Source organism: Lagopus muta, chromosome 5, assembly GCF_023343835.1.
Source record: "Lagopus muta isolate bLagMut1 chromosome 5, bLagMut1 primary, whole genome shotgun sequence".
NCBI classification, from domain to species: Eukaryota; Metazoa; Chordata; class Aves; order Galliformes; family Phasianidae; genus Lagopus; species Lagopus muta.
The window spans coordinates 13,165,474-13,189,329 of record NC_064437.1 but is presented as its reverse complement, the minus strand read 5'-3'; the positions used below and the strand labels follow the sequence as shown (position 1 = coordinate 13,189,329).

Genomic DNA, 23,856 nt, shown 5'->3' with positions numbered 1-23,856 from the left:
AACTGCATTTGTTTGGTCACAGCAAAAGTCGAAGTACCTCAGCCACAAAACGAATCCTATTCAATATCAACATTACTGAGCTGCAGCAGGAGTCCGGTAAAGTAATTTGGTTTAGTTCAGAGTAGAAAATCTTCAGGCTTGAAGTTTTTATTGCTTTTACTGTTAATACTGCAGAAAATTTTTCATTGTAACCAACCACAAACTATTCAAACTGATCAGATTACTCTAATGTACTGCAGCTAACAATCTTGCATTTGGAAAGAGGTGGAATGGATGACCCAACAAAACTTTTTTCATCTCCGGTTTCTGTGTTTATTTTGACACTGAATGGAAGTTTATTCAAAACTTTTGCAAGCTAGAGGAATCTAGGACCTGGTAAAGCAATATGGTAGTTAACTATGACATTCTGAATTTGTGAAATGAAAGATACGTTTGGAAACAAATGCTCTTACCTATTGTGCCCCACATCACGTAAGGCAATGAACTTCTATTTCTAGAAATGGGAGAAATACAGTATTGTTTCATCTAAGTTTCTGTCCTTAAATTACATAAGAAGCTGCACTACCACTAATAATTTTTTTGCCTAATAGTTAAATTTTGCAGGTGCAAGAGATCAGAGATAATTTAATAAATGTATGAGAAAGACAGTGTTTCAAGACTCTCTAATGTCTAACTTGAAGAACTCCCTTTGTCTTTTTTTTTTTTTTCTGACCAGAACACTGCTTTTTGTTTTGTGATGATGACTAAAGCTTTCAAAGTTAGCAGATACTCCTTTATTTGGTAAAATCTATTTGTACATAGGAGGAGAAAAAGGATGTAATAAAAACAGCAGGGGTTCTTCTTTCCATTTTTTAGATTTGTTCTCAATCCCAGTTCCTAACTCTACATCCACTCTATGTGATGCAGAGAATGAATAGGAGTAATAGTGCAAATGGGAATTAATGCCTTTTTTTCCACACAAAATTAAGCGTAGAGAAAACAATGAGAGCACTCAAAAGTTATACCAAAACCTCTTCAGATAATAGCCAAGAAATAAATGTATAAAGTGCCAGACCTTTCACATTTTGATAAATTCACTGACGTTAGAATATTTAAGAAATGTGAAAAATACCATCTATTACTAGATCCTTACAGCTTGCTAAGTGGCATTATGACAAATTCTCTGACAGGCACTTGGGCTGTTCTCTGTATCAACAAGAAAACACAGAACTCAGTCTGGTGAGGTAGTGAGCTATGAAACACATCACCAGCCCAGAACAAATCAGACGTTTTTTTCCACCCTGTAAATTGATGAAAATAAAAGAATAATAATATTTTGATAATAACGTGATTCGTAAGATCAATCCTTTAACTTATTCATCATTAATCAGTATGACTCAGTAGAATGATGCAATGATTTTTTTAAGCAATAATTTATATAATGTGTTGTGTTCATCCATCCTAACGCTGCCATAACTCATTACAATGCACTGATTTTATATGGATATTACGTCTGCAGTTACTGTGCTCATGTAATAATTTCTGCAACTATTAGTAAATGATAAAATAAAAATGGATTTAAGAATGAGTATTAGAAATGATAAATCATTTTTATAGCATTATATAAAATACAAATAATATAGCTGTATGAATATAGAAATATAAATCATGTGACTGACAGTGTTGTTGCATCACTGTTTCTTGCTTTACAAGAATTGTGATGCTAGCATGGCAATTTTTAGGGAAGGACAGCAGGAAATCAAAGCTGAGAAATTGTTTTTTTTTTTTTTTCCTAATAAACATTTTTTAGCAACTTAAATTTTAATAATCTAGTTAACATAAACTACAGTTTTTACCCAGTTTAAATTGAAGAAGTAGTTCTACAATAGCAAAGACAATGAGTGAAATGTTAAATTTGGACGGCAGTGTTGCACAGGATGACTGTTTTTATTTACCTTCTTGTTTTAAACATTGAGAACTGGCAAGATGTTTGATTATCATACACCATCCTGAAATTTTGCTGAACTGTCCCTGACCTTAGGATCTGTTTAATGAGTTATTCATTGCCTAGTATTCCTTATGTGTTATAAATAGTGCTTATCATACGTATTTTCTTGTATTTAACCATTATAAAGTAAGCACATGAACAACTAACTGCTTCAATCTTGAATCTTGGTCTTACCTATAAATTCTGCTATATTTTTCATATCGTTTCCAGGTGTTTATTGCCAGGACCACCACAGTTCATCATGAAATCATCCTCGCCCAACCTCAGCTGCAGTTCATCTGGAATGCCTCGCCCCAACATTTTGTTCTCACGCAGATACAGTCACTTGTGAAGGAAAAGTTACTTTTCATTGTAAATAATGGCACTCCATTTTTATTTTCAAATTAAATTTGTGATGGAGCTAAATACAACACTGTTATATATAATATACCATATTATGATAACATTTAGCTTAAAACTTACTGTAAAAGCAAAGCTTTTCTGGAAGCATAATAAACCTTGTTAAGTTGTTTACACACATGAATGTGTAGATCTTGCTAGGTTTATAAGTAATTCCTTCCTACTAGAAATGTTATTTTTGCTGCAGAATATATAAGATGGAGTTGATCTTGAAGATCCTATTACAGTGTTACATTATTTTCTACATACAATACTTTTGAGTTGAATATTATTTATTGTAAAGTATGCTATTTATTGTCTCAAATGTAAGACAAGAGCCTTTAAAGAGACAGATGAATAAAAAAACTGTAGTAGAACAAATAAGACTGTAATTATTATTAAAAATAACCTTACAATTTCTTGGATATGTTTAAAATAATCCCCAAAACTCTGTAAGCCAAACATTTCTCCTCTGAAATTACAGGCTCTGCTTAAAGCTGTTGCGCTTCTTAAAGGACATGTCATAGTATCTTTTAGAAAAAGTGAAGAAATTCTGTATGCAAACAGTAAAAATACCAGTTCAGGCATTCACTTTCTAATTGGATTTTTGTAATAATGCAGAAGCCAATATTTGTTGTCAGGCTTTCATTCACATTAACTGTGGCCTGTGCCTTTGGGAGCAAGCAGTCACCTACAACTTGTACAAGCATGCATAGTGAGTATTTTTTCTGTTTTACTGCACGAGTGGTGAAAAAGACATTTTTAGGAAATACTGCAGCTATAATATATTATTTCAATCTTACACTAATTGGTTTGCTGTAGCTTTTAACATACAATTCAGTACATACTGCAGAATGTATCATTTAACTAGACAGTATTTTCTAGACTTGTGGCACCTTTAAATGTTGAAATATAATTCATTAGAAAGCTCTCATTCAGATTCAGCTTCCTGTGCCTGGCTGAAGAGCACTAAAAGAAACTGAGCCAGAGCATGGATGTAGAATTAACAGGGCATGTAACCTGAAAACATCATTCAGGTTTGCTATGTAGACCCATTCGTCTCATTCAGCACTGTGCCATATAAGCCTTATTCATTATATAAATAGTTATTTAAAATGAATTAACATAGATTTAAAAATGAATTAAGTTTTTAAACTAAGTAAAGGACAAAGTAGTAGATATTTACCAAAGATGTGCTTACTTTCCAATAATAAAAACTGCAAATGTGTTTGTAAATTACCAGTGAATTTTATGTAGGTTGCTCTGAAAGTAATGCCTCCTGTTTATTTCCATGGAAACAGCAACAAAGACAAAGAGCACAATAATGCTACTGGTAGAGCAAATTTTCAGCTACTAAAGATTGTTTTTCAATGTCGTCACCACCATTAGGTATTCATTTTCACTGGTGATAAACACGAGCCTGCATGTCGCACTCACAGAAGTCTGCATGACTGTCCAGAACATGGCTTGTCTTTCATGTTGCTGTCACCACTGCTGAAACACACCACTCACTGCCTTGCTGTTCTCACATCCACTGTTTGGCGTCCATAAATGCTCACCAAGTGTTGATGAATATCACTGGGAACCAATTCAATGATGCACCTTTGCTTCATCTGCACTTCCATGTCAGATGCAATTCTGTCAGATAGCAAAAAAATGTAACAGGATACCTACTGGGAAGGTTCAGCCTCTACTGCATCCCACCACCACTCAACTCTGATATCGCGGCCAACATCATAAAAAAGGAGGCATTACATTTGGTGCAGCCCTCATAAGTATACACTAAAAAATAATTTTGGGGGGAAGTTGTCCTCAGGAGCAAGTATATTAGAGCACTTTGACTATCCAGAGATTTAAGAGATATTTAAGAGACTTAAGAGATTTGAGACTTGAACTTGTCTGGAACTTAATGTTTTAAGCCTTAGCTATAGCATGTATATCAAGTTGGGAATTTTGGTAAGACTTTTGAAGCCTGTGTTGTTGTCCATCAGTTCTAGAATTGCAGGATACAACACAGCAAAAATATTTGTAAACAATTAACAAACCTCTGAGATAAGCCAGATATAAGTAGTCTTCTGGTCTGGTAAAGATTTTTCATTTTCATGGTAATACTAGTTTAGTAATATAGCATATTCACAATAATTGTATATCTCTTTAGATCCATACAGTGACTACTGATGAAGCGTACTGTGGTTATCTGTAACACACAATAAAAGCTGTACATCTCTCTTCCACTGTATTCTGCTGTGGGTCATAGTGGGAAAACCAGCTTCCAGACTAGCTTGCCAAACTCAGACTGAACCCTGCCACAGCAGGCTCACACAACTCTTTTTTTAATTTTTTAAAATTAATTTTATTCTTCTGTTTTAAACTTCTTTTGATCAGTATTCTCAGAGGGCAGTGCTGGGACAGGTCAATCTGCACGGAGTACTCTGGCAATGGAAAGAGAACTCCTATGGGCAAACCTGGAAACAAATAACACACTTAGTATGAACAAAAGTGGACCAGATGGTTGGTGCATGTCTGATGTTACTTATTTCTGCTAACTTTTCCTAATGTGGTGCTGTGTTCCTAACAATGTGGTGATCAATACATAAAATAAGCGTAATCTCAGATTTTCTTGCCAGCTTCTGAGTGTGCATGGCCCACAAAGCAGAGCAGGCTGGCTGCACCTGCAGTCCGACCCAGATAGTGTGAAGGGAGAAAGCATTGCTGCGTTCCTCCCGTGCTCAGTCCTGACCCTGGGCTCGTTTTGTAGCTGCACTACGACCTGAGCAACTGAAAAAAATCCCTCCGGCACGCGCGGGGCTGTAGCGTTACGCAGGAGCAGAGTTTCTGGCTCACTGCCCCGGCTGAGCTGCAGGCTGGGTTCCGGCCAGGCCTTTGGGGAACACCGGGCAGCGACGTTGCTAAATTCCATTAATGACCTAATCTTTATAAACCCGCTGATACTTATTCAAAAACACTGACGCTTAGAGGAGGCTTGTATTTCCCATTCGTTTTCCTCGGGGCCGGCTGGCAGCACGCGCAACGGCACCCTGCCGGCCTCGCGCTGCCCATCCCGAGCCGCCGCGCGGGGCGGGCGCCGGGTCCCGCGGCGCTGCACGAGGCGCCACGAGGCGGCACGAGGCAGCCGCTGGCCTGGGAGGCGCCGCGCTGCCGCCCGCGTGTGGCCGCGGCACGAAGCGGAGCTCACCTCACCGGCCCGGGGCCGTCGGCAGAGGGCGGCAGCAGCAGCAGCAGCAGCAGCAGCAGGTAAGGGGTGGCTGTCGGGGCGGGGGGGGACCGTCATGGAGGTCAGGGTGCTTCCCCGCCCAGAGGCGGTGCTGCGATAACTTCAGCCTGCCGTTGCAAAATGCAAGGTGTGATCACCGTAAAAAAAAAAAAAAAAAAGCCTGTACTGCTAGCTGGATGTCCAAAACCCAAATCACCTCATGGTAGTGATGGCGCAGTCAGGGCAAGCCCGTGCACGGATGTTTGGAAGGAGGCAGCAGCTGCCGTGTTTTGGGTGCAAATCTCTCACGGTTTCTTCAGCGCGGGGCACCTGCGGAGTGCAATGGCTGCGCCGTGCTCCGGCTGCTCACGTGCTCGAGTTGCTTCTCAGCGAGGCGCGCAGCTGCACGGTCGGGCTCAGAAGGACCACTTACGAAATCTCGCAAAGTTTTCGCTCCGTATTTGTGCTGTGAAGCAGTTCTTAACCTGTGAGAGTGCAGCCTCCTGGCATCTCCGTCAGCCTTTACTGGAGAAAAGCACCTTGGGCACTTGGTGGGAGTTGCGTCGGTGCGTGCTGCGAGCAGGGCGCCCGGGGGCTGACCGGAGGGCATGGCTGGAAGCTGCTGCTGCAGGGCTGGTACCTGTCTGTTCTGCACTGCGGGCCCAGGAGTTTCGTTTTCTGGTAAAAGAAAGCGCATATAAATTTGCTTCTTTAGTTCTTGGTAACAAGGTTGGGATTCTAAATACAAAATCAGAGCAGCAAAGAAAATACACCTTTGAAAGGATTGGTTTGGCAAAGTAACTTTCAAGGAAACAGTATTCATAGCAATACTCACTTGCTAGACGTTGGCCTTGGGCTGACGTTCTACCTGGAATATTTTGTCCTCTATGTGGATGCCAGCCACCTAATTTCTGATTCTCTATCCAGGAAATTTAATGAATTCACATCAGCTGTTAAAACTACATCTGAATGATTTTGTTGCTGGGCTAGCTGCTCACGTTCATTATTAACATACACACATCTATTTACAGTTTTTGCCCTTCCCTTGAATCTTCAAGCGGAAAGTTTGGATTACATTGACATTTATATAACATCTAATTTAGGCATTTGCAAATGTGACTATTTGCAAGTTAGCTTTGCATGCAGTGTTAAAACGGTTAACTTGGAGCTGTTGTGTTTATTCCCATTTTCAGGAGATCATTTGCTGTTAAATCGTATAGCTGCTGGAAAATCTTTCACTCTGGCATTTGCTAAAAACGTTTGTAATGTTTTTCTGCGTGTGGTGAAATTCCCATGCATTAGTTATTATTCTGCCTCTATGTTCTTTGTTCTCTGTCAGCCACCTCTGTGCAATTTCCTATGTTGTTCAAATGTTTTGTTAATGCAGAAGCTCTTTGTTGGTATGTAAATAGCTGTAGCACTTAGGACTCTCAAGGAAACCAGCAGTAATTTTACCATTTATGTATATGGAACAAGAGCAGATTCTACTTGTGGGGGAGCAAGACAGACAGTCTTAGTGGCTTTTTGTGTGTGTGTGTGTGTCCTTGTTTCTTCTCTTAAAACAAAAGGCAGCCTTCCTGTAGCAAGGAGAACTCTTATCGCTGCACTTAACACTCCCCTTCTTTCACAATAGGTGATATTACCACAAAATTATGCATTTAAAACTGATTTTTATGGCCTTTAAATGCCCTGTGAATGGGTCTGTCTGTTCTTAGTGACATAGAGCAAAATGGAGCCTGCCTCTGGCTGAAATGGTGGTTGACACCGAGCTCCAGAACCCGCTTTATATTCCATATCAACTGCACAGCGGTCGGTCACCTCTGCGCCTATCGCTGTCAGGAGTTATCAGCCTCGTCGCGGAGGGCAGCAGAGTGCAGGGAAGTGACCCGTGCCCGCCGTGGCTGCTGCACTGTGATCAAACAACTGCTCGTGGCTGCTGGAAAGCAGTTCTGCCAAGCGCTGTTACGCAGCTTGCTGCAGCAGGGTGACGGGATGTGCAGCTCGCTTGCTGCAGAGGACTGGCTTTGAAAGCTGAGGGTGGCGGTCATGAAGTACAGTGATGCCCAGAAGGGCTAAGAGGAGTCAGGATATCTGGTAGGAAAATTCATTATCCCGGAGCAGGTTTTGCATTAAATGCTTTTCTTGCGCCCATTCTTGTGGAAATGATTGGCTCTGTTGCAGCAGAACAAAAGACTGCTTCATTAAATGTTATATCTGTGAATTTTTACTGAATGGAATTGTGTCATCTGACTGCGTATATTCTTGATTGTTCCTGTCATAATTCACCACGTTCCACTTTTTAAAAAGTTTTTCAGAAGAGAGTAGAGGGCCCTATTTTCTCAATAGGAGATTTCCATAAGAAGATAAGGAAAAAATGTCACAGTATACTGTTGTAAGTTCTGTGTAGAGCATTTCTTGATCTGGCTCAGACATCAGACATTGCCCACTTGTCAATGCATAAGGATTTGCCATGGGAGTAATTTGCTTTGCAATGAGCTCTGAGAATACCCATGTGGACTCAGCAATCCATTGAATGATGCATCTGGTGTGAGACTGGGTAGAGGTGAAAATGCTGTATGTTTCCAGGAGGATGCACCTGCACCTGCAGCCAGCTTTGTGCACTCAGCTCTGCTGAGTGCTGAATGTTCCCAGCTTTTACCGAGGTCGCTTCCTTGTGGCCCTGACATTGCTCACTGTGCCTGGGAGTTGCTGTGTGCCACGCATGACTTCAGGCTTTGTTGGTACAAGCTCATGTTTGGTAAAATAACCAACATGCCTTTGCAAATGCAGTACATTAAGCAACTAAGCATTGCTAATGAGAAGCAGGGTGGACTGTGCAGAGATTTGTACTATCTCTGGTACCTGAATTAGTAGGTGATGTGCAGTGTGACATTTTTAGTTAGAAACACTATGGGTAAATGGCCAACAGTCTCAAATGTATGTCAGGTGGGAAAGAGCTGCAGCAGCTGCAGCTACCCTTTCCCTTTCAGGCCCATTAGATGATTTCTGGCATTCTACTAAGCAGGATAATTGGGAATTACAACCTGTGCTTGCAGGGTTTGTGCTGCTAATAGAGCTAATCCCTTCTTTTACACAATCGTATAGGACTCCAGCCATCTGATTTATTTTATTCTAATTCGGAGAATGAATAAAGCACCTGCATAGAGATGACATAGTACTAGAAAATAAGCTACAGGGCAGTTTAAGTTTAGTCACATCATTGTCTGTTGCTTCGGTGTTCAGTACATTATGCCACCAGAGGCAACAGAGAAAGCTTATTGGCGTAGTAAAAAATAAGTACTTCTGACACTTAAAATAATTTCTACAAGTGTTGGTGAGCGAGGCCTGACAGCCTCTTCCAATCATTAATTTACTTAACTTGTGGGAAGATCTGTCAGAATGCTCAGCATGAATTCCTGCGGCTGTGTGGTTGGGTTCTGCTCAGGGTGCACTAAAGTTCACTGTATTGCACACCGAGCACAGGCTTTGTGTACGCCTTGAATTTTGTCTGCAGTTATTTTGGAGGATGTGTTCCTTGCCTGTCACCGCATCCCTTGGTTTTGTTTTGAAATGTGTGACATAAACCAGAAACAGCTCTCTTCCTTCCTTCAGCCTTTTGGCATACGGAGGAAAGGAATGCTTTGCTCCACTGATATGCCACTGCATTTGACAGTGCTGGTCACAATTGCTGAATAATGGAAACATGGATAGCAAGAGAATTTCAGGGGGAAAGCAGTGTACAGTGCAGCATTTTCATACTTACGTGTTTCCAAGCTGCTGGGATCTTTCTTGCTCGCATTATTACAGCTTTCAGAGTAGTGTGGCTGTTTGGTGTGATAGGGGAAGGCATCACTAACACTCAGTGTTCTTTCTGAAGTGGAAAAATTTGCAGTTTTTCCTCCCTACCCCCCCCTCCCCTCCAATCAGGTTAAGGAAACAGTAAGTACTGTACATCTTACAACTTCCAAATGCTAACAAATCTGGACTGGAAGCAAAGGTTTAATAGCTATATCAATTAGCAGCTAATGTGAATCAGTGTTCAAACCATCCCAGTATGTGTTCTAATCTGCATTTGAATACAAATGTTCCTATACAAAATGTGTTTGAATTGTCCAAACGCTGTTCAATTAATGTACTTTGTAACATCCCTGGATGTTATATATGCATGGGAATCTTCTTTCAAGTACACAAATACATGTATTATTAGTGGTAATAGAAAACCTATTTAGGATTAGAAAGCTGAAGTAATTGGATGGTTACTCTTCCTTTAGAAACACCCACATATGGAAGAAGCTTGGCTCTCAATCAAGCTTTTGGAATGATGGGATCTATTTCACAGTAATTTTCTTCTCCTGTACAGATTGCAACAACACGATGGGGATAGCTTTACTGGCTATTACAGTCAAGTCAAGTAGATAAAATTGGTGTATGCTTTTGTTTTAGTTGGCTGCAGTATAACCTGTTCTAACATTCTAGGAGGACAGTTGTATATCTTCTTTTGTATCAACAATGATAACATCCAGTAATGCTAATATGCATATTGTTGTGTCAGCATTTTCATTATTTGGGAATTTGTGTCTCACTTGGGTTGCAGTTTAGCTCACAGAGCCTCAGCAGGAAATATAGCACCATACTGTAATTATTTAATCAACAATAAATTGTACTTCCCTGTGCTGTGCCATTGTGCCTTATATTTTTTTAAAAGAAAATATATCATTCGAAAGCAACTTTTCTTTTGTTGTACATCTGCTGTTGAACCATCACTCTTCGGTATAGCCCTGTAATTGGGCTCTCACAATGCTCCTTTCATGCGTCCATACCTCTATAAAATTTACTATCAAGTTATGTTATTCTGCAGAGAGAAATGGTTTCACAGGTTGGTTGTGCCGGTTGTAGGCAGTGAGAGCTGAGAATATTTCTAGTTCTGGGAAGTGTGTGTGGGAATCTGAAAGTGACTGAGCCATATGATGAAGCAGATATACCGCAGAGACACTGCAGATCGTGTGCTGTCTTGCTTAATATGCAGCATTCTGTGGCATCGCAGCTCCTCAGCAGATTTTGGTAATGTCACCAGCATTTACAATAGTGTCAGTAATCAGCATTTACAATAGTGAAGGTGTCGATAACGGGTTCTGCATCAAGCAGAATTTTCAGCTGCAGGGTGTTCTGTCCTGTTGTCCTTGCACAAACGCGTTCTCTTGACACTAATACAGTTTTTTTTTTTCCATTTTGCTTTGCTTGTGGCTCAGCCTGCTCATTTTTGCTTTTTGAGGAAAACTAACGTGAGTGATTTTTGAAGCCGGCTGTAAGCAAGCCTAATTGAGGCAGGTGTGGGCAGTGGTGTAAAGGCCGGGTGCTACTGCTCCCAGCTGCTCTCAGTAGTGAGTGTGGTGTTTCTCTGCTGCAGTTTCTAGAGAGCAAATGTGGCTGTTACCTGAGCACTTCCAGCACTACCCAGGGAGCACCGCAGGCAATGTAGCGTTGGTGCCTTTGAGGTTCTATCCTGCTTCCCTAGAGCCAGCCTGGCCCACGTCTGCGTTGTTTTCAGTGAGGAAGGCAGTGCTGATGCGGCAGCTCACCCACTGAACAGACGTCTAGTCAAAAGTTTTGCCATTAAAGGCAGAAAAATCTGTGGGTATCTTAATGGAAATGTAGCTACTTTTCCTTTTTTTTTCTCCTTTTTTTTTTTTTTTGTTATTTTTTTCCAGCCATTTTTTTTCTCCTTACAGTGATTAAACTTATGAAACATACCACAGCAGCACTCCAGCCAGGTTCTGTGTAGAACCAGGGGCAAACACAGGGACTGCCTGGTGAGCCCTGAAGCACTCAGATGTCAGTCTAGAGAGATTTGTCACCTGCAGGAAGTCTCTGCCTCTCACCCCTGGTGCTGGGTTCCTTTGTGCTGCAGTTCTGTGACTGCATGAGCAAGCTTACAGTGCTTCTCCCTTCTGACAAGTGAGGTGTAGCTCAGCCTGCAGGATATGCTTGTTCAAAACACAGCCAAATAATCATAAATCAGCACAAAGGGCTGAGTTTTTGCACCACAGCAATCAAGAAATTATTTCAGCACTATTGATGATGATTTTTCTAAATTATTATAATTATTAGAACAGTTTTCTGCAAAACTGCTGGAGAAAGGAGGGAGATTTTTCACTGCTGAACGTTTCCTTGTTGCCAAAATTGAGTGAGAGAGCGGTCTGTGAATAATTGCTCCTGCCTTTTTGCGCTGCAAATTATTAGTGGGATTTTTAATTTTTTCTGTATTCCTGTGGACATTAATTTTAATCAAGTTGTGCAAACTGCCCTACCCCTGTGTAACTAGGGAACAGCTTTTAAGCTAAAAGTGGTTTCCTCTTCTACAAATTAACATCAAATATCTACTTTTCTGTCCTACACTTTTAGCAAGTGGAATAAGAGAAGGTGCTATTCGTGCAATCAGATACTGTCAGGCTGTATTTTGAGAAGCATTTGCTGATAGGAAATATGAGATGCAGGCACACCCAGCAGGCCCGTGGGCTGGCAGTCCCTTTCTACAGGGACACATCAGCCCTACTGCAGGTCTGTCCCCACATCCCTTTACAGGACCCCTAGAGGCCCTATGAGCCCCAATTTGAGTAGTGGGAGAGGATGGTGGGAGTATCAGCATTAGTCTGGCAGTGCACAAGGTGATGCTTACTGGAAAAACTGTAGGCTCTGTGTGGCTGTAAGGCTTCTGAGCCTGAGTGGTTGCTGATGTGGGGCTTCCTTTCTGCACTCGGTAGAAAATGCTTTTCAGGATCAAGTCTCTAACTGTCATGTACAACAAATCCAGCTCACAGATGGCATCCTTGAGTTTATTTTTATATGTTTGCTTTCGTATGTATTTTGAATTGTGTGGTATTATGTGAAAGACCCATTTTGAGTATCTCTTAATAATACAACATAAAATATTGGTGTTACTGAGGAGTCTGAAATGTTGCTGGTGTGGGAAATGTTTGTATGAATAGGATTAGCTTGCATACGTAATTCATGTAACTCTGGGATCTGGGAAACCTGCAGTTATTTAGAAGAGAAAGAGGTGGATTGTCAGATGTACAGAATAGCCAAATATTCTAATTACTGGGGTAGTTAAGGAAGAAAAACCCAAGCTCCCCCCAAAGGAGTTCTCTAGTTTAAACCGATAATTGCAATTAAGAACTTCAAGTAAAAGAATTATATAATGTCACTCCATTTTGCTATTAAAAGCTTTAACTTTTTCTCAGTCGGAATTGAAAGAAGAAAACGAATCTCAAAAGGGCTTAATTAACTACTAAACTCGGATGCTTATCAACTATAAATATTATTTTATTTCCTTTGCAATAGGAAATACATAAATGTAGAGATTTTAAAGTTCAAAGTTAAAATAATTGAGAAAACAATGACTGACTATTTATTTATATCCTTAATTATTTTTTTTTAAAGCTTGGGATTTCAGGATTCCCCTTCCCACCCTTACTGTGGATTATTAGGATTTGGTATTTAACCTTGCATTTATAGGGTAGGCTCTAAATTAAAAGGCTAAATAATGGATGTGACCTCTAATAAAGCCTTAGTGGGAAGAAGTTGCTCTGTGATCCATCAGCTGTATCAAGGGACTGGAAGCAGGGAGTTTCTGCCTTCAGTTCATGTTTGGACTCAACTGCAAATAGCTTCAGTTCAGGTGTAGTTCAGGTCAGTAGCTGTGCCCACAGTGTTCCTGGCAGGCCTGGTGGGCTGCACAGAGCTCAGCTTGCACACAGCCTGCCGTGCCCTTCCCTGCCTCTCCTGCTGCACTGCTTCCCCAAATCTCCTGGAACCTCGTGCAGGTCTGGGGCTGTTGCACAACATGGTGTGTGTGCTCACCCAGGGGATCACGGGACAACTGGTGTTGCAGAAAGTTGAAAACAGCCTTGCAGTTTTTGAGAGCTGGTTTCCAGAGGGGTACAACAGTGATGGAGTGCTGTGGAACAAGTCATCTTACAAATCTGGGGCAGGATGAGCGGGCATCACTGAGACTGTTCCCTTTTCTACGAGGAGTCCTAAAACTGTGGCAAGTGTTTGAAAGATCCAGCTCTTACACACAGTGCAGCTTTGGAATGAGCTTTCTTGGTTTGCGGTTGATTTTGCAGATGATAAGTCTATATCTGAGGGTAGCAGAAAGCCACAAATGTTTGATCTGCAAACAGCGGGAATTGTTTAGAGCAGCACCTGTGTTCTGCCCGACTCTCAGTGATTGCACAAGCCCAGTCCAGCTGCTGGCAGGCAGCATTCAAGAGAAACAGTTATGACCCGACGGGAGATTGCAGGAGTATCCAGTGTGAGCACAGTGAAGCTGCGTAGCAAACTCTCAGCTGTGGCCCTCGAGGTTCATCCTTGCTCTGACCTGTTCCTATGCATCTCCTTGGTTTTTGCCCCGATGTCCTCTGTCTGAAGCAGTGAGCTGACACTAGGGCTGAGTCAAGTGTTTCCCCTCTCTGTTTTGCCATCCAAGATGTTCTACAGCTGCGTCCTTGTGGACAGACAGCTGCTGCAGAGGAGGACTGAGACAGCTGAGAGAGGGGGAGCTGCGACAGGCAGGGTGGTCCTACAGTGCAGTGCTGTGGAGATAATTGGTTTGGGCTCATTCTTAAGCTTCATGTTAGATGTCTTTCTTTGATACCTAATTCAAACTGGAATTGTCAGTAATTCATTTATTATTTTTACTGAATGCATGTAATATTTTATATACACAGGAGTTAGATCTTTTTTTTTTTTTTTTGTGATGTGATAATTCCTCCCATCCCAAATTTTGTACTCTGGTGCTCTTGGTTTCTATTGTGCAGTCAGTTTCTATTATTAAAATTAATCTTATATTTTTTCCCTGAAATATGCTATTTTATCTACTTATTATTTAGGTTGCAAAGACGCATATAGCACTGTTATTTCAACAACTGAATCTCTGCTGGTGAGGTGTGATGCTGGTTGTAAGTTTTTTAGTTTATGTTCTCACCATTCAGGACTTGGGTAGAATTGTAAGTATGATCCCATTACTCTCTCTTCTCTATTTATATATAATTATTAGTTTAAAATTTCACTCATTAGGATAATTGCATAAGTAAAACACTTTCTGGTTCTACAGGTATGGTAGGAGCACTAATCCAACTGTATGGTCATGGTGATTCTCTGTGATTTACTTGTTTCTGTGCAGGGATGCAGCAAGTTAGCTTCACGAGTTCCACCACAATCATTTATGGAAGACGTTCAGAAGCTCTCACCTGATTCTCTAATTTCCTGATGGATTTTCCTTTGTTTTGCACATTAGACAGGTACATCTGTATCATTCAAGATAGATGGCTGCCTGAAAGACAATCGGGAGCTACTGTTTGTGTGCTTATGCAACATATATTCTTCCTTATTTGTTGTTCTCAGAAGAAGGAGGTCAAAGCTTTCAAGCAGTGGTTCCTAAAGTCAGAGCTGAAAGCATACCGTCACATCTCTATTGAAAGAGAAAGGATTTAAAGTCGCTGAGAATTTTGAAACTGTCAGGGACGTTCAAGAGAAGTGCAAATATTCTCCTACATCAATGAGAAATATCTCATCTAGCTTTGCATGTTGGTCTGAAAGCTTTATTTTAGGTGCTTGTTTGCAGGAAATTGTCCATTGTTGATTAGACTTTCTCACAAACATAAACGGAGAGAAGCATTTGCTCTCCTTTAGTACTTTTAAGCCCATGTGTACCCTGAGGATTAATGTCTTTAATTTAGATTACTTGCCCCAAATGAGAAATAGCCCAAAGGTTATTTGGCCCCACTCACCTACCACATGGAGTTGGTTATAAACATTATTGCTGCAGCTCTGTGCAGCCCAGGTGGAAAGGACAGGGATCATTATTAAACATTTTATAGCACAACAGATGCACATGCAAACAGCCTAACAGAAAGGAGACAAAATAGGACAGCAGTTGAGGAAAACAAGGATATACTGATATCCCTGGTGAAGCAGAATTTAATCCAGGTGCTTTGGGAGAGTAGGAAGGCCCAGTGAGGATAAGATGCAGGATATGCTATTTGGTGATGTCCTGTTTATTCTATTGCTACGCTTAAATAGCTGTGTTTACACTGAAATGTACAGCAGATTCTTTACTATTTGCTGGTCTTTGTTTTTCCTGCATTGACCTCCAGATTAGTAAAGTACAACTGCCATTTTCCGGTGGGAAAAAAAAAATGCAGTTTTTTGGAATCTTTTTTCTAAAATTACGTACCCCTCTCAGCATATGTATATATTTTTGTTTGTTTGATTGAGATTTTTTTGCATTTAAATATGATATTGATTACTTTGAAGAATGTTGTAATATATATACATACAGGATGTGCCTGATGAGGGAACAGACCCAAAAGCGATGTATTTTGTTTTGTGTTTTCACCCAACTCTTGGTTGTGACAGTGATTAAAACAAACAAACAAACAAACAAACAAAAAAAAACCCTTTCAAAGTATTTAAAATCAAAGGCTAAGTGCTATTCATAAGATCAATTTTGGGAATAGTGTTGAAAAAATATTTTTTGAGTGCTGGAATTGCTGCACAGAGAAATTGGTGTCAGTACTGCCTGTTCACCAAAAGAGGGCAACATTGGCCCGCAGTATGTGCTGCAGGCACGGAGCCATTTTAACTTGTGAGCAGGAACATATTGTCCTCTGCCTCAGAGTCTGTATTTTACCTTTCTCTGAACATGATGGATGTGGTGCAATTATTAGTTGGGTTTATGGCTATTGATGGCGTATGCTTTATGGATCATGCTTTTATCTTTCAGATGTTTATGTATAATATGTTTTCTCATTCATTATGATTTCATTTTGGATAGATGTTTCTACATTTGATGAAGCATTGCTGCCGTCTTCCCCGTTAGAAACTTTTTTTTCCCCAGCATCAGACTTTTCACTCATGAATTTTCTTTAGCTAAAGCTATTAAAATATATTGAATGTTTGCAGATTTATTAAATGCTTTGGAATTATATCAGCTATATATTTTTTTATCGATTTTTAAAGAATGATCTCAAAAGCCTAGAAATATTGTTTGTTTATTTTAGTATTAACGATCGTCAGCATCCAGCATGTAGGATGTTGCATTTTACATTTAGTTTCATTCTGCCGAAAGTACACTCAGATACATCAGGATGCTTTTTTAGCTGAACGTGTTGCAGTGCTTGGAAGTCTCTTTGCTGAAGTACTATACTCAACATTAGTTGGTAGCTGTGAATTTTTTAAAACAAAAAAGTGACCCCTGAAATAAAAGTACAAAAGATTTATAATGCACAAGGTGTTTTCAGACAACAAATATTAATCTACAGTGTCCCAAACCTATTTCATTTCTCATAGCTTGCATGTGGAATCATTATTAGCAAGTGGGCTGTTTTCATTGTTTCCAGCTATTGCTACGCCCTGCCGTCCTCAGATGATGTCTTGTCACGCATTGCAGAATGGGAGCCCCTTCCATCTGTGCTGGCTGAGGCAAGGACAGCTCTTGTTGCACTGGGCACAGGGAGGGGGCAAAGGGACAAAAGCTGTCCTGTGCCAGGCTGAGAAGGAGGGTTTTCTCCCTCCTCTTGTAAACAGAGCAGGATGAATGGATATGATTCCTTTCTCCTTGTTTTATTGCAAACTCTGGACTGTGCAGGAACTAAGGCAAGTTAGCATAAAAGTTCTTTTCCTACCAAGCCAGTAGAAATGAAGTGCTGTAAACTTTCCAGTTATTCCCAACATCTCAGTAACGCATTTCTGCAGGGCAGTAGGACTGAGTGAATGCAGCAGCTCTGCTTGCAAGGATGCTGTGAGCTGGGGCCCTCGGGCTGTGCCCTGCCAATGATCTGACGCAGGTCCTGGTGGTGCCCAGGGCTCTCGGCACTCAGTGCCCTCGGGCAAGGCCCCGGCTCCTGAAAGGTTTTTGAAAAGATCCCACAGCCTGAAACGCCTGCATTGGGATTTGCTTCAGGGAAATGTCAGCTGAAAAGCAACTTCCAGTGCACTGGAGGATGGAGCACGTGTTTGTTCTGTGACCCTTTGCTGGCTGGGGCTAGCTGGGGAGTGCAGGGGGAACAAGGGGCTGAACAGGTGCTGTCATGTTTATTGGGAATGTGGATGGTTCATAGTTACAGAAATGAAATGCAAAGTACGTGCAAAATAGGAGTGAGTTTGAATCTAAACGTGGCCAGAGGCAGTGTAAATGGCAGTATGTTTGTAATAGGGAGAAAATGTGCTTCGGTGCTGCAGGCAGGAAGTTCTGGTGTGGGGGTTACTGGGTGCGAAATAATTTCCATTCATAGCCTGGACTTTTCCACGTGTTTGCGTCTGTTTACTCCTATTAAAAATAAATACTTAATTTCTAAGTTCAGTATTCTGTGACAGTTTCCTGTGAAGAACAAAAGGCCAGCTCTGTCAGATTCTTGTTGTGGGAGTGAGAGCAGGTTCGGGCCCTGGAGAGCTAAGAAAAGATAGAGCAAGTAGATTTGGCTGTGCCTGAGGCTTTGAGCCTGTGTTTGCTTGTTGTGGTGTGTCTGCAGGAAAAAGCAGCTCTTCATCTGAGACCTCCGTGCTCAGAGAGCGACCCTGAGCGTGCCAGGCAGGCGCTGCCCCTGAGGCGCTGCCCGTGCCGCTCCCTGCCAGCTGTGTGAACGCATCCAGCCTGGGTCTCCTCCCCCCAGCAGAGCTAGCTGCTTCAGCAGCCCGAAGTCTAAACGTAGGGCTTGTATATAGGCAAGACAAAATGTATATACATTTAGCAATCTACTGGCACGACCATGCACAAATTTTACGCAAGATCTCTCAATTCACAATTCTGAAAGCATTGTTAAATAGAAATATATTTCTCTGGAAATAGAGCATGTCTGAAACTGCTGCTTCGAAGGTGTGAGCTCTTGTAAAAGAACGTCGGCTGGTTCTCAGCAGAGTAGGGGATGCTTATTCTGTCCAAACGCAAGTTGTTCTGTGTTTAATTCAGGAAAACCACTGCAGGACCTCGTCTATTGCTTCTTTCCGTGGATCGAACTCCTAGATCAAACTTCCTAATATTGACCATCAGTGTGCAGCAAGAGTATTTCCTCTTTCTGAGCTGTGGGGGTTTGTAATGCATTATACAGGCTAGGGAGGAGTCTGCACAGCAAGCATCTAAATAAGACATCCCATGGGTTTTTGCATTTACGGTTTTGTATGTAATTCTTGACCCAAACCATGTTATTTACTTGTTTTTGATTTTCTTTTTCCTCTCGTAAATTGGAATTTTCTTCTTGGAAAATTTTGAATTGTTGAGCTAGACTATTCTTTTGGCTTGCTTTTGTAGTTCTCTGTGTGCACAATCAGGAGTGGTATTTTGACTATTAAGTTGTGTGAATTTATCAATGTGAATTAAATGGACTTCAGTGTGAATGCCAGTTCTATATGTGCAGCATAAATAGGACTTTCATTTCCAGACGAAGTTTGTACAATTTCTGTGAACAGAAGGTACCTACCTTTTACAAATATTGGTCAGTGTAATCTGCAGTGCTGTTATTGAGCCCTTATCAGGCTGAGATCTGTATTTTTCACAACTGCTGTTGCTCTGTTGCCTTAGTTATTCTCTTGCAGAAATCTTCCGCTCCTGGTGCTCTGGTTTGCAGGAATGCAAACAATGAAACCGTGAAACTACCAGTCCTAGACCATGAATTCTGGAAAGTATGTTCAAATGAGTTTGAGTAGCCTTTCGGCTCCTGCAGGCTGAAAGCAGGAGAAACTAAAGCAGGGAACTACTATGCAGGTGGGTTAGTGCTTCTGAAGTGGAAAGTGACCAAGTGTGCCTACACTGACAGCCTCATGTGCTCAGCCAATGCTCTAACAGACACCATAGCTACACAGAAGTTTCTTGCTCTAGACTGCATCCTTCAAGAGCCATGGGCAATTGCCTGAGGCCAGTGCCCAGCTGCTCCAAACTGTGGCAATGTCAGCATAAAACAACTGTTGAACCTTCAGCAGGGAGCACTTTTAAAGTCATACTGTGCTCCTGCGCAAGTCAGGTTTGAAAGACAAATATACTATGTACGTTTATTTAAAAAGAAAAAAAATATTAAAAAAGAAAAAACCCAACAACTATTCTGCCATCCCCCCGTATTTTGGCCACAATGATTACTGATCGAAGCTTAAGGAGATATTTCAGAGCTTTGCTGATTTTAGTTTGCCTCTTTCTAGTTTTTGTCTACTGAAGACTATTTTCTGCTCATCTGCCTATGCAAAGCAGTGCCCAAAATGCTTTATGCAGTTGGTAGTGGAATTTCTGGAAGAGCTAAATTGCAGCTGCTGAGAGAGAGAGAAATTATTGGAATGGGAGAAGGTTCCAATTCAGGTCTTGCTGTGTGTGCTTCTGTGATTTGTTTGCATAGCGCAGCACTGTAGCTCTTACCACCTAAACAGCCCTGCATCATCTGGCCTCCTGCTGTAAGGGTGAGATGTCTAAAAGCGCAGCAGGGGCATGAAAATTACAGAACTTGGAGATCAGAATTGACCAATACAGAAGTTATAGTAATTGTTTAAATCTGTAGTATCCAACTGGTGGATGATGGCTTCAGACTTTTGCTTCTCATAATTATTTTAACAATGCTGCAGCTTTTAGTCATGTCTGATGTACATCCAGAGAGCAGCTGTTGCTCTGCACTGCTGTCAGCAACAGGATGTGGATCTTTCTGCCTCACCACTGGTGAAACACAGTCTTCTTCTACAGAAAGGTGAAAGGTGTAACTGTGTTGCCAAAATAAAGGGTGTGAGCAGTAGAATGGTATTAGATATTTTTTTCCTGAAATAATACGGGCTTCTGTTTTACCCAGAAAGGTTTCCTAGGATTAGCAATCATTTAAAATCTTGTAAGCATATACCTGAAGTATGACATGAATTATCATTTCCTATTTCACTGCTCTTGTTTACGTGCTGCCAGTGATTCCTGGGTCTGTAAATTATAGCTAAGTTACTGCAGCCTACAAATCCTGATTTTTTTTGTACAATCTCTGTTGTGAACAGTAAGAGCATGTGTATTCTGCTAATCCATATTCAGGCACAAGTGTGCAGTCAGGGCACTAAATATAGATTGTTTTTAGTCCAGGAAAAATAAGTTGTTATTTTCTCACAAAAACACACCTTGAAGCAACTGAAATATCGCCTATTTTCTGTGTTTTTGTTTTTAAAACTGTTTTAAAGTATTCTACAGCAGACATTCTACCCACAGAAAACAGCAGGAGAGTTTTCTTACATAATAATCTGACAGATGTGTCATGGTATCTAATCCTTTAAACCTCCAAAGCCCTCTGATAGTGGATGTTTTAAAAGGCCAGATTGAAAAGCATGCTGCTCTTTTATTGAGTCTTTGCCTTCAGTGCCCATTCCCCACTCGACTGCTTTATTTTGCTAAAGCAGAGTACACGGTAGCTTGAAGTCAGGAGAAAAAACACGTATGTTAAAGAACAGAGTAAAAAATGCCATTAAAATAATTAAAGCCAAATGAGAACACCGTTTCAAATCTACATTTAGGTCTGGATCTACTCATTCAAATCTCTCTTCCGTGCTTTCTCTGTGATTCTATCAAGAAGTAAATCAATAATAATTACACACACAAAATGACCAGCAGACTTGCAACTGAGCCATCAAGATTTTCACATTCCTTAACTATGCAACCGTGTAATCATATTACTGTAACTCTTGTACTCTTTCTTCCCAGGCATTTCTGTTCCATAGCACACTGTATCTGTGAGTTTACCAAGGCCATTCCACATTGGTGACTCCTCTATTTGTCCAGCTAAGCACCTGGTACAGTTTTAAAAATAACTAAGTCATCAGTACAGTCTTTGCCTCCTAGCTCATTTCAGCCTTTTCATTTCCAGGGCGCTTACAGCTTTAATAATCCAAATGTCACATGAAATGTCAAACACGAATTCAGACGATCAGAGTTTTAGTTAATTGTGTTAAATAAGTTCCCCTGATAGTTAGGTAGAGTTAGGTGAGATAGTTAGGACATACAGCCTAATTTCAGTGAGCAAGAGTTCTGGATATCTAGAGTTTGGATAATCAATGTCACAATATTTTAAAAATCTTATCCTATACTGTCATGTGGGAATTGGATTTTAACTTGTATCCAAACTTAAAAGAGGAAAGAAAAGCTGATTTGTTGAGTATTTTTGACATTTCTAATATTATGTTAATGTGTAGACAAGATTCTTTCAAAAATGTTGTTAATGTTTATATCAATAAAATCATAACTTTCTAGTCATAATCTGTATTGCTTTTAGTAGGACAATTATTTAGGGCTAGTTCACTGAAATGTGAACTGACTTGAGATACATCACCTGATGATGTTTTCAAAGAGTTGTGAAATAACACTCTGAGACTGAGAAACTAATCATCTCTTCTTTGATGGCACAAAACACTCTTTCTTCTTCATGAATGCAACAACTGACCTTGACTTTATACATGGCCAGTTTCTACCTTTGCTGAAGCTTTCAGAAAAAGCATTTTTCAACACGCTAATCCTATAATGCAGTGATTCCTTTTTCAGTGAGGATTTCTCAGTGATTTTTAGTTCTGTTCCGGCTAAGGTTCTTTATGTACCAGCTGTATACACATTAAATGCAAGATAAAAACAAGAGGATAGACAAGAAGTGAAGATTACACACAAAGACTTCTAGGTTAAAGTGATTCTGCCAGACTAGCAAATGTGAAATACAAGGTTAAGAAAAAGGCTGTTACTTAAGTGGCACATCTTGCTTTATGGGCAAGATTATTATTATTTATTTATTTTTAAATGTGGATTACAGATTATCTAAGGATGATCTCCATCCTTTGCACATCCCTTCTTATGGAATCAGACCTCTTCTGTACTTCCTCTGTGTACCTTATGCAAAACTGATGATTTTCAGATTACCTAATTTCTTGCTTGTATTTTTATTTTATTGATTATTACTTTGTGTATATTGAGGGTAACCTGATGACTCAGGTAATATTAAGCTTGGAAATATATTATCCCGTAAGTATGATGATATTCTCAATTTTAAAATATATTCCTCTCTTAACTTGTATACACATTTTTTATGAAATTATGTGTGTAACAGAAGATAACCTTTGTGATTAAGGACTTAAATTGTGAAAAAAAATCAGGACTTAAGTTCTTTTAGGTTCTGTGTCCTGTGTTTATTGAATTGTTGGTTTGGTTTTTTTTTTCAGTTTTTTTTTTTTTTCTTTTTTTTTTAACTTTTGTGTGTATCAAATCATATCAGTTTGCAAGTATGAAAGAGAATTATTGCAGTTGAGTATTATTTATGTCTTTGTGGGCTGTTTGCTACTGTTGAATATCTACACTCAAAAATTAGAACACAAACTCCTGATTCTACAATCCTATTACAGCACTTCCAGATGTTTGCACAGGTAGCATTTTACAGCAAATCTATGCTTTGTGTTTCATGGCTTGGTGCACTGAAGGGACAAAGAACAGGAGACAAAAACAAAAATTTTTAGAACAGAAGAAAATTGAAGGACATGAGGATAGGGTAGGTGGTGCCTTCGAAAAATCTATTATCCTGTTCTTCTGAAAATGGAGCACAAAATACACTGTGCTTATCTGACCTTTTAGGAAAATTCTAGACATCAGGCTGCTTTTCTTCCTTAAGCCCGTATTCCACTTAAATATATCTAACTGCTTTTGTTTTAAAGAGTCTTTACAGGCTCACCACGTTTATTGGTAAAAAGGTTACAACATCAAGGAACAGCTGAAATGTACCATGGTGCATATGGCTACAGCTAGTTTTACTGTTATCTTTCTAAATCAAAAATTTAGATGCTCGGAAGTGATGCAGTCCTGAGGCTGGCTACAAATGTAGGAGAGCATGTGTGCAATTTCTCATGTTGAAATTCTTTGTGTTTTAGCAAACGAACAAATTGTTCCCATAGCCAAAAGCGGAGACTTGAGTTAAGCTGTTGGAGCAACTGTCTAGAACAGGAAGAGATATGTTCCTGCTCTAATAAATAGTTAAGTAAAAGAGATGTTTTATATAGGCTGATTTATTATTATTTTTTAAATATTAAATTATATTCCTAATTTAGAACTGTGGATTCCTTCAGGTACCTAGAACAAAATGGCTGGCTAGGAGGGAAGCTCTGCAGCAGAAAAGTTGTCTCCAGAGCAGGGAAGGTGCCAGGTGTACCCGTCTGCACTGGCAGTGCTGCACAGTTCTGCATGTGAAAGTTCGTCAGGCCAAATTCTGTTATCAGTTGCTTCTGTGAAGGGCTTTTGCAGGTG

General features: G+C 40.3%; 1 protein-coding gene and 1 long non-coding RNA gene across 4 annotated transcripts in view; one reads left to right on the top strand and one right to left on the bottom strand.

The window, feature by feature from the left end:
- Positions 1-4,597, top strand: part of TTLL7 (tubulin tyrosine ligase like 7) — an 82,536-nt gene extending 77,939 nt beyond the window's left edge. For 2 of the 3 annotated variants that reach the window (XM_048946968.1, XM_048946967.1), the window contains exon 21: positions 2,198-4,597. In XM_048946968.1, coding sequence (XP_048802925.1) covers positions 2,198-2,318 — 121 coding nt within the window. In that variant the 3' untranslated portion in view covers positions 2,319-4,597. The remainder of the gene's footprint in view (positions 1-2,197) is intronic. The other variant, XR_007377444.1, reaches the window with a different exon arrangement.
- On the bottom strand, positions 3,688-5,725 carry LOC125694174 (uncharacterized). The gene is made up of 2 exons (XR_007377446.1): positions 5,562-5,725; positions 3,688-4,830 (listed from the first exon to the last, which is right to left on the bottom strand). It is a non-coding gene; the product is annotated as an uncharacterized LOC125694174 (long non-coding RNA).
- Between the last annotated feature and the right edge of the window lie 18,131 nt (positions 5,726-23,856).